Source organism: Ailuropoda melanoleuca, chromosome 7 (assembly GCF_002007445.2).
Source record: "Ailuropoda melanoleuca isolate Jingjing chromosome 7, ASM200744v2, whole genome shotgun sequence".
Classification (NCBI taxonomy): Eukaryota; Metazoa; Chordata; class Mammalia; order Carnivora; family Ursidae; genus Ailuropoda; species Ailuropoda melanoleuca.
This window is the reverse complement of record NC_048224.1, coordinates 84,016,208-84,029,169: the sequence shown is the minus strand read 5'-3', so window position 1 is coordinate 84,029,169 and position 12,962 is coordinate 84,016,208. Positions and strand designations below refer to the sequence as shown.

Below are 12,962 nucleotides of genomic sequence, written 5' to 3'. Positions count from 1 at the left end.
ATTTACCGTGGCAGAGAAGCACATCCAAACAAAAAAAGAAATAGGATGTGCAAGGCACAGAGATTTATAAAAGCAGATGGCTGGTAATGCATGGTTTGGAGGAATCTGAGAGTAGATATTGATGTGGAAATTGTAGGGGTTCAGAGCAAATGGTTAAGAAAGAATTCTTGAGACTTCTTCGGTGGCTTTATTAAAGCCACAGGACCTGTGGGCAGAAAGAGCGGCACTGCGGTTGTGATCAATGACTGATGACGTATTTTCAAATTGGGAGGAGGTTAGGGACAGCAGAAGCCTCCAAGGCATTTTGGAAACAAGGTCCAGGATCCTGAGCAGGCTCTTGTTAGGGAAAGGTCACTTATTACTGTTTAGTAAAAATTCAGTCATGAGACCCTTCAGAAGTGTATCAGTGGGCCATATGCTTAGGGGATGATTGCCAACATAGATCTTGGGGGCTAGAGATAAAGGAAATTTCCAAAGGAATTTTTGTATGTTAAAGAAGACTCACAGGATCCTGGGGGGGAGTGGGGGAAGATCCTCAGGCTAAGACAGCCTCTTGCCCTTAGCAAAATATTAACATAGAAAAAGCTGAGTTTCTAGAGGACTGTCACCACACTGCCTGTTTCAAGGACTTGTCAATCGCCTGTAAGTAGTAAGGAAATTTAATTTTTCTTTTGCCTTGTCTTCCATATCAGATATGGATAGTAAATGTTGAAACTGCAACAGTAAGTGGCATTACTTAAAACAAAGCCTTGACAGGCAATCTTTAGGGAGCAATCACTAGCATCATAAGCGGAGACCACGCGTGAAGCAGAGACAGCATACAAAGGAATGCCCCTGGACTCTGGCTTCAACTTCAGCGCCAGCACAGGTTCAGGGAGAAATTGGCGGCGGCCCAGGGGGCGGGGCAAACGTCACTTCCCCTGGCCTCCGCCGCAGCCTCCGCCGCGTCCTCCGCGCTATGACGGCCCACCCGGAGCCTCACCCGAGGCGTCCTGGAATCGGCGTAGCAGTAGCAGTGACTAGCAGCCGGCATCCCCGTTGTGTCCTCCTGGGCAAGAGGAAAGGGCTGCTTGGAGGCGGCACTTTTCAACTTCCTGGGGGCCATTTGGAGTTCGGGTGAGCCGCCACAGGGGTCACTCAGGGAAAGCCCAATGTGCAGGGGAAGGGTGAGCTAGCTCCTTGCGTGCGTCCGTGCGTCTCTGCGTGCGCGCTGCCGCTGCGTCCCCTCGCGCGCTCGCCCGCTCGCTCCCTCGGGCGGATGCACCCCGCCCACCCCAGGTGCACGCTGGGAGAGGGCACGGAGCTGGGGAAGGAGGTTAAGAGCTGGCCAGCGCAGTCCTCTTCCCCCGGCGTCCGCTTGGTCACAGCTGCGGGCTGGTGTGCGGGATGTGTTTTTCTAGTGCTTGCACGTAAGGGACGGAAAGTGGGTCTTTCTAAACTGAGCAGTCCAGTTTTGGCAGTGAGGACGTTTGCACGGTTGGGCTGTGCTTTAAACTTCCTCGCATGAGAATCTGTTTCCTGCCCGAGCAGGTTTAGTTGCGCCCTGACCAAGCGGACTGGCTAGTCGAACTCTCTGGGCCTCAGTGTCTTCGTCTGTACAGTGGGGAAGTTGGAACAAAGCACTCTTTAATGTCCCTGTCTGCTTCCGCATTCTGTGGTTTGATGATGGATCAGACCAACAAAGGAAGTTGGACAGTTAAGGATCAGGTCTATCCGAGGGTGCTGAAAGCCAGGGATGGTGCTGAAAGGTGGGTTCTGAAGTGAGAATGGAGTTAAAGTCAACAGCGGATAAACAGCATCTAAAGCGTTCAGAGCCAGCACTTGTTTTCCCGTTAGTGTAAAAGTTCCAAACATACATAAAAGTAAGAGTAAATAGTTGGTGAATCCTCATATGTTATCGGCTCTTTCTTGTTTATTGCTCCCTCTCAACAGACACACACATCCCTTGTGTTCTAGACTCTTCCAAAGGAAAACTCAGACATTTATTATACCACCCCTAAATAGTTCAGTATGTATCTGTAATAGGCTTTTAAAGAAACTTAAACACATTTTCCCACCTTAACAAAATACCGTTTTCACACCTTAAGATAATTCTTTAATAACCTGTGATAGTCTGTACGTTTTCCCCAACTGTCTTGAAAATGTGGTGTTTTTTTATTGTTTTGTATCAATTGAGATCAAAGGAAGAGTACATGTTACATGTACTTTGGGACTGATAAATTTCTTAAGTCTCCATATCCAACAATAACCCTCCCCTTTCCCTTTCTTTCCAAGCTACGTTGAAGAATGTGGGCCATTTGGAGAATTTCATACATTCTGACTATATTCTTCTAATCCACTTATTTGTTATAAAGTGCTAGTTAGAGGCTTGATTCTAGTTTCCTTTGTAATCAGACTTTGTCTTTTATGAAACATGGAATTCTTATGATCTTTTAGCACATGGAATTTTTTAAATGGTCTTCAGGATTTTAGAGAGCATCAATAAGTTTATCATTTTTAGATAATTAACATAAGCCATCAGTTAATAACTAATAAAATTTCAGACACACTATATTGTACTTTGTCAGATGTTGGTAGGCATTAGGTCACCAACTAAAGCACTAGTTAGAATGCGTAATTACTGGAGCAATGGCTAAAGATAGCTTAATAGTAACACAATAAAGCATTGGAATCTTTACACAGATATCCAATGATAATAGCCAAAATTGAACTTTAATGAGCTTTTTACTAAGTGCTAGATATTATGCTAAGCTCTTCATAGGTATGCTTTCACTTATCTTTATATGACTGGTACACTGACTGGGCTAACTTTGATGGGAAACAAATAGGAAATGGCTTTATTTTCTTCTTCTATTGTCTTTATTTTTTTTTTTAAGATTTTATTTATTTGACAGATATAGAGACAGAGCCAGCGAGAGAGGGAACACAAGCAGGGGGAGTGGGAGAGGAAGAAGCAGGCTCACAGCAGAGGAGCCTGATGTGGGACTCGATCCCATAACACCAGGATCACGCCCTGAGCCGAAGGCAGAGGCCCAACCGCTGTGCCACCCAGGCGCCCCTCTATTGTCTTTAAACATGATTTGTCTTTCCCTTCTCTGCTGCTCCATGACATTTCCTGCAAATCCTATTCTTTTCCTGTCACTTGATTATAAAAATAAATCACATTATGATCCACTTCCAAGCATTTCCCCTGTAGTGGGGAAAGGAGACAGGAGGTGGACCTCCTCCTCTTCTCACTGTTTCTGGTTTCCTTCCTACTCCAGGATGTTGGGGAGGGACAGAGGGAAGGGGCCAGACTTTTTACATGACTAGTGCTGCTGTGATCCACCCATGGGTACCCTCTGGATGGAGCATTCACAGGTGTTCTCTTTTTCTCAGTGTATATTTGTTGGTTGTTTGGAAGTCCTATAAGGATATCTATATTGTACAGTTCTCTGACATAGGTGACCCGTTTAGCTCTTGCTTAGCTCACTATCTTGCATTTTCTTTCTGCTGCAGTACCCAGTAGTCTCTTGTAGCATCTATTGGGCCCAGAGGAGATTCACAACAGAAAATAATGCCTTCACTTTCACCCTTTTTCCTTGCTCATTCATCGTGGGCTTCTCTAGCCAGTCTCCTGCTTTCCAGATTCTCAAGGTGAGAATAAGCCTCAGCCTCTCTATTCACATGCAACCCCAAACCCCAAGGGACACGTTTTAGACTTACCCAAGAGCTCTTACCTTTCTACCACCTCACTCTGATGCACAGCCTGTGAGTTTCCACAGCTCCATATGTCTTTAACAGGGGAGTAACCCACCAGTATCTCCTTGGAAGTCACACCCAATTTCTGTGACCAGTTTCCTTGGAGCACCTCTCACATGGCTTTGGGGCAGAGTTGTCCCCTCATCAGGAGGAAGGGAAACATTGCTACTATGCTTGAAAATCCTTAACTTTCCTCCCTCCCAAAAATCTCCTATCTTTCTTATTATGTAGACTGGGTGGGGTGAAGATCAAAAGACTACTCCAGGCTTTGGAAACCTTTGGGTACAGATGGCATCTGTTTGCTCTTTTGCCATAATTTCTTTAGAAATTAGAGGTGCTTTGTGCCTATTGTCCTCAATTTTGAGGCTTAATAAAAAATTCTGCAACTGCAGGAAAAGATATCGTCTGCTTCTTGACACACTTACAACAACGCAGTGAGAAGAGTGGCATTATCTCTTTATTTGTCCAAGGTAGAAAGTAATGGACTTTGAAATCAACCCTAGGTCTAGCTGCCTCCAAAGCCTGTGCTCTTTTTTTCCTTTTTTAAAGATTTTATTTATTTGTCAGAGGGAGACAGAGACAGAGAGAGAGCACAAGCAGGGGAGCTGCAGGCAGAGGGGGAAGCAGGCTCCTCACCGAGCAAGGAGCCCAATGATGTGGGACTGGATCCCAGGTTCATGGGATCATGACCCAAGCCCAAGACAGATGCTTAACCGACTGAGCCATCCAGGCATCCCAGCCTGTGGTCTTAACTGGTATACTAAACTGCATCCTGATTGCCTACGGCTTCCAGCCATGTGAACTAGTACTGAATTGGCTAAATGTTCTTTTTTTTTTTCCCTCAATATGAAGTCCTTTTGGTCTTCAGATAACTTTGGATATCTTATACTTCAGATGAAGAGAATGTCAAAAGCAAGGTTGTTGATTGACTCTTTTAAAGGATGAGCCAATTACAGTTCTTTCTGCTTTACGCTAGAAATTCCTAGCTAAGAATTTCATGGCAAAAACATAAATTACATAAACAGAACTGAATTCAGTGGTGTGCTTCTGTTTTCCAGTGAAACATGGGAAGAATGTGCCCAAAGGGAAACCTGGGAAGAAACAGCTCTTCACCTGAAAAATGTTCGCTTTGCCTCAGTTACAAATTCCTTTGTTGAGAAAGAAAATTACCATTATGTGACCATACTAATGAAAGGAGAGGTGGATATGACTCATAACCCAGAACCAAAGAACACAGAGCCTGAAAAAAATGAAGGTAGGAGAATTATATATAACCATGCATCTTCTTAGAGAGCCCTATCATCGGAGTGTTGCAATATGTGGCCTTGGGAAGGGAATTAGTGTCTCTTCATACAGAAATGTAAATATACTTAAATCCTGGAGACGTAAGGACACGGCAGGAAAGAGAACTGGCTCCGGAGCCATTACGACTTAACTTGCGTCCTGGTTTTTCCACTTAGAGGTTTGTAACCTTGGGCAAGTTATTAAAGTCTCTGGGCCTCTTTTCTCCTCTGTGATAAGAGTAACCACCTCAGATGGGTTGTTGTAAGGATAAAATGAGTTAATACACATGAAGAACCAAGTGAACACGCTAAGTATTTAGTAAATCTTAGTTTCATTGTTAATGTTTGATTTTGCTTCAAACTGATTTTAAGCAAAACATTTACGGTGCCATTCTCAGTGTTCTCATGTGTAGAAAGGTATAAATGTCCTTGTATAGAGAGGGACTAACCAGATAAAACAGTTACCCTCTGTGTTGAGTCAAGTGCTCTGCAAGCTGTAAACAACTGATATTATTTACTGTGTGCTAAGCATTGTCTTAAGGGCTTTGCATGTATCACCTTTCTTCAAATTTCATAAAACTCTATGACAAAGAGTAAAATATCAAACTTATCAAATATATTATTTGCCGTATGAAACCTGATCCAAGTGGCCTCGTGTCCTGAACCTCCCCTGTAAACATGTTATTTATTCTCTAATATGGAAGAATCTTTTCATTCATTAAATAGTTCCTGAGTACTGTGTGCCCGTTACTGTTCTAGAAACTAAAGAAGCAGTGTGGGCAGAACACAGTCTCTGCCCTCTCAGACTTGACATTTTATTGGGGGGCAAGGGGAAGGCAAAAAATCGGCAGGTATTTTAAAATCATGGAAGGATAGTGGCACATGGGTGCTGCATCAGATAGGGTGGTCAGGGAGGGCTCTGAGGAGGGCGCATATATGCAGTGGCCTGGAGGAAGTGCTATTTCCAGAATGAATAAATCATCACTGAAGTAGTTTGCAGATTGAATTGATTGAATGAATAGAAGGGCATGTTCCACCCAAAGGCCTGTTGAATCATATACGTTTTTTCCCCCCTAAAACAGATAACTATTGAAATCATGTAAAGCGAGCTAGCGAAGTCTGAGTTGTTTTTACTCACTACCCTCTGACACCAACTGTGTGGCTTTTCTCCTCACACCAAATAATTCTCCAGACATCAGCTGGGTGTCTTACCATTCAATTGAATTCTTACAATGTCTGGAATTAGTATCAGATCCCAAAAGTTAAGGAGCTCAGTCCCTCAAGACTCCCCCACTTCAAATGCCAGTCACAAGTCCTAGCCTCCTGGATTTCTGACTGCCTGGCTATAAATCGGGCTTCCCACAATCTCCTCATCAGGTTCAGTAATTTGCTAGAATGGCCTTCAGAACGCAGGAAAACACTTGCCTTACATTACCAGTTTATGATAAAGGAAAGGACTCAGGAACAACCAAGTGGAAGAGAGGCTCTGGGCCATGTAGGTGGGGGGAGGGAGGCGGAGCATCCATACTCTCAAGGACATTGACACCCTCCTGGCGACTTGATGTGTTCACCACCTGGGAAGCTCTCTGAATTCCCTTGTGTAGGGTTTTCATGGAGGCTCCTATGTAATGGGACTACTGCATATTATTATTGCTACAACTGATGAAATCATTGTCTGCTGGTGATTAACTCAATCTCCAGCTCCTCTCCTCTCACCTCAGGTGGGATGTGGGTGGTGGGAAGTCTTTCTGGTCACCAGCCCCCATCCTGAAGCTATCTAGGGACCTCCAGTGACCCATCAGCTTATTAGCATAAACTCAGGTATGGTTGAAAGGGGTTCATTATGGATAACAAAGTTGTTCCTCTCATCCCTATCACTTAGGAAATTACAAAGGTTTCAGGAACTCGGTGCCAGGAAACAGGGAGGAAGTCCAGATATATATTTCTTATATCACAGTAACACACACAGAAACACCCAGAAAGTATCCAGAGGCCTTCAGTTGGCCTAGGGTACGACTAAAATCTTTCATGCCTTAAGAAGGGAAAGCAGGAGAGGTAGGTGAGAAATATACCAGGTTCCTGGGGAGAGCTTTCTACAAGTTCTGCTCTCTCTCACATCCTAATATCCTGGATAAACTGAGGACTAGGAGAGAGGAGAGTCCAGGAAAATAACAGTGGGAACAAAACTCAGTAGTCTTAATATCCTGAAGCTGTGGGGAGGGACACTTGATTACTCAGCTTTTCAACATTAGATTGAAGTGTAAATGTGCATATTTCCACTTGAACACTTTTTGTAGGACTCAGTTTACTTTTTTTTCTTTACAAAGCAAAATACATTTCATATAGCTGAATTTTTAAAAATTAGTTTGAGGCTTCATTTATTCAGGTAATAAGCACAGATTATTGTCATCTAAAAGCAGAACCCTAAACTTGGAAGAAATGACCATTTCCTTATTTTTATCTCTGCTACAGGCAAAAAAAAAAAAAACCTGAGACAAGATGAGACAAAATGATGAAACAGTTTGGTTTTGCATACTCAGTGTCCTTCCTAAGAAGCAGACATAGAAAACACTCATTTGTAGAGAAGGGCTCAGGAGGAAACATGGGGGCGACTGACTGTCCCACCAGCTCTGACCAGTCACCAGCCAGCTGCCTGTGTCTCTCCGGCCCCCTGCCCGCCCTGATCTCTGCAGGGATTTGCAGGGATTTGTGCAGCCCTGCCCCCTGGTGCAGAGTGCTGGTCAGGCCCGATTTCTAGTTATCTTCCCCTGACATTTAGAAGGCATCTCAGGTTCAGTTCCAGCGTTCAGCTTCAAATCACACTTAATGTTTCTCCTTTACTGAACTGTGAGGACATAAAGAGCAGAATCTGGGCTCATTCACCTTTGCTTGGCTCCTGTTCAGAGTTCGTTGTTCAGATTTTGTTGAAGGAAGAAGGGAAGGAGGGAATGAGGTTCTCAAATACAGTACCTAGACTGGCCTACTTTTTTTTTTTTTAAAAGATTTTATTTATTTATTGACAGAGATAGAGACAGCCAGCAAGAGAGGGAACACAAGCAGGGGGAGTGGNTTCACCTTTGCTTGGCTCCTGTTCAGAGTTCGTTGTTCAGATTTTGTTGAAGGAAGAAGGGAAGGAGGGAATGAGGTTCTCAAATACAGTACCTAGACTGGCCTACTTTTGAACAACTTCTAAGAGGCTAGTCTACTTTATGAAGTTCTTCATTAGGGTTTTGTTACTATACTATTGTATGTATTGTTTTTCTCCTCCTAGAATATGGTGGTTTTGAGTCCTTTTTTTACATGCTTTGTGATTTTTTTTATTCATTTATATAACTGTTGTTCGTCTCCCTTCATTTGGTTGACCCTCTCACATGCTAGTAATCTGAAATCAAATCAAACAGTGTAATTTTATAAGGCCCAAGGTTACTAGCACCAAGTCAGATTTGACCAGATTCCACTCTAGCCCTTAGTAACAATTGTTACTATACTATTGTATGTATTGTTTTTCTCCTCCTAGAATATGGTGGTTTTGAGTCCTTTTTTTACATGCTTTGTGATTTTTTTTATTCATTTATATAACTGTTGTTCGTCTCCCTTCATTTGGTTGACCCTCTCACATGCTAGTAATCTGAAATCAAATCAAACTGTGATTTTATAAGGCCCAAGGTTACTAGCACCAAGTCAGATTTGACCAGATTCCACTCTAGCCCTTAGTAACAATACAGCGGGAATTATTCTCACTTTTCTCCCCCATCGAGAGCCCGTGCTGATAACCGGCTGCAGCACAACCAAGGTGTGGTAGACCAGTGGTGGTGGTTTTATTTGTCATATAAACATGCAGTGTCTCTCCCATGTTCATCAGATCCTGGACCTGGATCGCCCACTTTAGGTTACTAGTTAGAGCATCTTTTCTCCAGCCATCCAATTATAATCAGGAGGCTCAGCCAGATGCTTCTTGTTCTGGAAGACAGGATAAACTTTACAGACAGCTCTCTTGAGCCTCTGTTAATTCAGCATCTTGCAGCACATTGTTGGGTGACACCTCTCTCTCTCCCTCTCTCTCTCCCTCTCCCCCTCTCACTTTCCTTCCTTCCTTCCCTCTTTCTTTTAGTCTGTGGTCACAGCTACTCATCACTCCTTCCTGAACTTGTCCTAACTTCTTGGGTTCTCTGTCCAGCCCTTGGGTTCTCTGTCTCTGCCCTGCCTTCTCAGAGTGGAAGTACATACCTGTATGTAGGCAGAGAAATACTTAGTGGAAGTAACTGCACTTAAACAGAAGTATATGCATGTGATCATGAGCAAAAGTAGCTTGAACATGGAGTGTACATCTTAATACTATAATATTTATATATTCACCTATCAGGAGCATCTGGGCTTCATGTTATTTACATCTGAAGATTTAATTTATTTATGTATTTGAGAGAGAGAGAGAGCACTTGTGTGCGAGCAGGCAGAGCAGCAGAGTGGGAGGGAGAAGGAGGGGGAAGAATCTCGAGGAGACTCCACGTTGAGCTTACGGAGCCCATTCTGGGGGTTTGATCTCACAACCCTGAGATCACCACCCTGAGATCAACCAAGAGTTGGTTGCTCAGCCCAGCCACCCAGGCGCCCCTCGTGTTATTTACATTTAAATCATCAGAGAAGGGACACATGGGTGATGAAGTCAGCTGAGCCACCGACTCTTGGTTTCGGCTCAGGTCGTGATCTCCGGGTCGTGAGATGGAGCTCCCCCTCGGGCTCTCCACTCTTCGTTGGGAGTCTGCTTCAGACTCTCTCTCCTCTCTCTCTGCCCCTCCCGCTCGTGCTCTCTCTCTCAAATAAAAAAATAATAATAAAAAATCAATCATCAAAGAAAATACTGTTGCCTAGAATGTTTTTCTAGAATTTCATGTATTTCACAACTAATACACACTGTTAAATCTTTCCTCTTTCAACAGATTTTTTTTTTAAATCGGTCCCATCCATACTGTCTATCTAAAGTATACCACAGCACAAAGAATATCTTTTATTCTCTGCACAGCTTAGCTTCCATTACCTTTTAAAAAGATGGAGGATAGCTTAGCAATGTTGTAATTTACCTTATTTTATAGGTGAGGGAACTGGTTTATTTTAATGTAGTGTCGTAACCTGTCGTATATAAAGTTCTGTGCATTTTGTTTAGCCAAACATTTAAGCAAAAATTGAATGGTCCTAAATCTGGATTTTACCATAATGGGGGCCCTTATAAACTTGGCTTCATGTTGAAATAACAACATGTTTTAAGTGATCACCATTCTGTTAAGATCATTCTGAACACAAATTACGTTGGTACAGCAGAGCTAATGAATAGCATCACTATTGGTAGCATGTCATTTTTAAATTTAATAAATTTTTTCTAAGGATAGGTTAACTTGCCAAAATAAATATTCTTTGTTTCCTTCCAGCTAAATAAATTGATTTGGTATCTTTCTTTTCTAGGCTGGGAGTGGGTTCCCTGGGAAGAATTTCCTCCACTGGACCAACTTTTCTGGGCACTGCGTTGTTTAAAGGAACAAGGCTACAATCCATTTAAAGAAGATTTTGATCATCTGGCAGGATACAAAGGATATCATCCATGGGGGAAGAAGAAAATAACCTGATTTATTTTAAGAAGACAAAATAAGGCCCTGTTAGAGAATGAAAAATATCTACATTTCAGGACAATTCCATTTTATCTAAAAAGTTCCCTATGATTGTCGGTTTATTTGCTGTCTCTTAATATACCCACCACCCTCTCAGCCAGTACTTGGGAAAAATTTTCTGGCATTATGTCATGAATTGCACTGCAGACTCACTGTGATAAATGGTGATATTGTGGTAATTCTGCTTTCTGTATTTTTCGGTGATATTTACTGTGTAGTTTGTCATTACCAGCTTGCATGGAGTGGAGGGCAATAGAATTTGCCTTAGTGTTTCCATTCAAATAGAGATCCTAGTTCAGATACTAACACAGTATGCCTGTTGCAGAATTTATCCTGTTTGTTGATTTTCCTCTCTGTTTTATTTAAAACAATTGTTTTGGTACTGTATTGTGACAGTCCTTGCGACTGGAGCAACAAGACAGGTCATTAGGGTATATTTCCCAGGGTTCTGATTCAGAACCTACCTTAAGAGAAGTGAGACAAACCGCCCGAGATATTGTCCTGTCATTAACAGGCCATGTAATTTTGGATTTCTCACATAATCTCTGTGAGATGCAGCTTCCTTATATGTAAAAACAGAATAGACTAGGGCGATGGTTCTCAAGGTGTGGTCTGGGGAGGTCTGTGAGACTCTTTCAGGGGCACTCAGGGTCAAAGCTGTTTGCATAATACTAGAACATTATTTGCCTTTTCCACTGTCATTCTTTAGTGAGTGTACAGAGGAGCTGTCCAGAGGCTAAGTGACATATGATATTGTGACAGCCTGAATGCAAGAAGAAGCCAGGCAAGCCTTATAGGATGAAACTCTTCCATAAGTTTATCTCAAATATAGTTGATTGGGAATTCATTGATTCTTTTTTTGAAATGTAAATTCAATTAACATATAACGTATTATTGGTTTCAGAGGTAGAGGTCCGTGATTCATCAGTCTTGTATAATATCCAGTGCTCATTACATCACATGCCCTCCTTAACGTCCATCACCCAGTTTCCCCATCCCTCCACCGCCCTCCCCTCCATCAACCCTTAGTTTGTTTCCTATGATTAAGAGTCTCTTATGGTTTGACTCCCTCTCTGATTTTATCTTGTTTTATTTTTTTTCCTCTCTTCTTCTATGAGCCTTTGTTTTGTCTCTTCAATTCCACATACTAGTGCGATCATATAATTATCTTTCTCTGACTTATTTTGCTTAGCGTAATACCCTCTAGTTCCATCCACGTCATTGCAAATGGCAAGATTTCATTGTTTTTGATTGCTGAGTGGTATTCCACTGGATATCTATACTACATCTTCTTTATCCATTCATCTGTCAATGGACACCTGGGCTCTCTCTGCAGTTTGGCTCTCGTGGGGAATTCAATGATTCTTTAGGCTGGTACTTACCTCCAAGCAGGTGTGTTATAGCTTCAGAGATTTACCACTAAACCCATAGAGTTTTTCCACATCAGCTACCTTAAATTTTTATTTATTTATTTATTTTTATGTNTTATTTTTTTTGATGTAAAGTTCGATGATTCATTAGTTGCGTGTAACACCCAGTGCACCATGCAATACGTGCCCTCCTTACTGCCCATCACCAGTCTATCCCATTCCCCCACCCCCCTCCCCTCCGAAGCCCTCAGTTTCTTTCTCAGAGTCCATAGTCTCTCATGCTTCACTCCCCCTTCTGATTACCCCCTTTCTTTTTCCCTTTCTTCCCCTACTGATCTTCCTAGTTCTTATGTTCCGTAGATGAGAGAAACCATATGATAATTGTCTTTCTCTGCTTGACTTACTTCACTTAGCATTATCTCCTCCAGTGCCGTCCATGTTGCAGCAAATGTTGAGAAATCGTTCTTTTTGATAGCTGAGTAATATTCCATTGTATATATGGACCACATCTTCTTAATCCAGTCATCTGTTGAAGGGCATCTCGGCTCCTTCCGCAATTTAGCTATTGTGGACAGAGCTGCTATGAACATTGGGGTGTATATGGTCCTTCTCTTCACTACGTCTGTATCTTTGGGGTAAATACCCAGTAGGGCAATGGCTGGGTCATAGGCAGCTACCTTAAATTTTTAATAGACTCATTAGGAGCTTGTGAGGTTGGTTGTTTGTTTTAAATTCACCCAATCAGACATGAAGGTTTATTCAATGGAAATTAAAAACTAACCTGGGCTCTTATTTATATGAAAAGGGGAAAGGATAAGTTTCATATTAGAAGGGGATTGCATTTACCCCAGCACCTAACATGCTCAGTTGGCATCCCATAATCACTCAGTAAATATTTCTCTAAATAA

The 12,962-nt window shown here is 42.4% G+C and overlaps 1 protein-coding gene across 1 annotated transcript; it reads left to right on the top strand.

Annotated features, from left to right (window-relative positions):
- Positions 1-913: 913 nt before the first annotated feature.
- Positions 914-10,868, top strand: NUDT15 (nudix hydrolase 15). Its single transcript, XM_002919120.4, has 3 exons — positions 914-1,116; positions 4,800-4,996; positions 10,482-10,868. Exons 1-3 carry the CDS (start codon positions 959-961, stop codon positions 10,640-10,642), a joined length of 516 nt encoding a protein of 171 aa, XP_002919166.1. The 5' UTR covers positions 914-958; the 3' UTR covers positions 10,643-10,868.
- Positions 10,869-12,962: the final 2,094 nt, after the last annotated feature.

Bases quoted from the DNA above. Each gene is read 5' to 3' on its own strand.
- NUDT15 (XM_002919120.4), top strand. From the start codon at position 959: ATGACGGCCCACCCGGAGCCTCACCCGAGGCGTCCTGGAATCGGCGTA. The intron at 1,117-4,799 runs GTGAGCCGCCAC...TCTGTTTTCCAG, and splicing joins GGGGGCCATTTGGAGTTCGG to TGAAACATGGGAAGAATGTG. The intron at 4,997-10,481 runs GTAGGAGAATTA...TTTCTTTTCTAG, and splicing joins AGAGCCTGAAAAAAATGAAG to GCTGGGAGTGGGTTCCCTGG.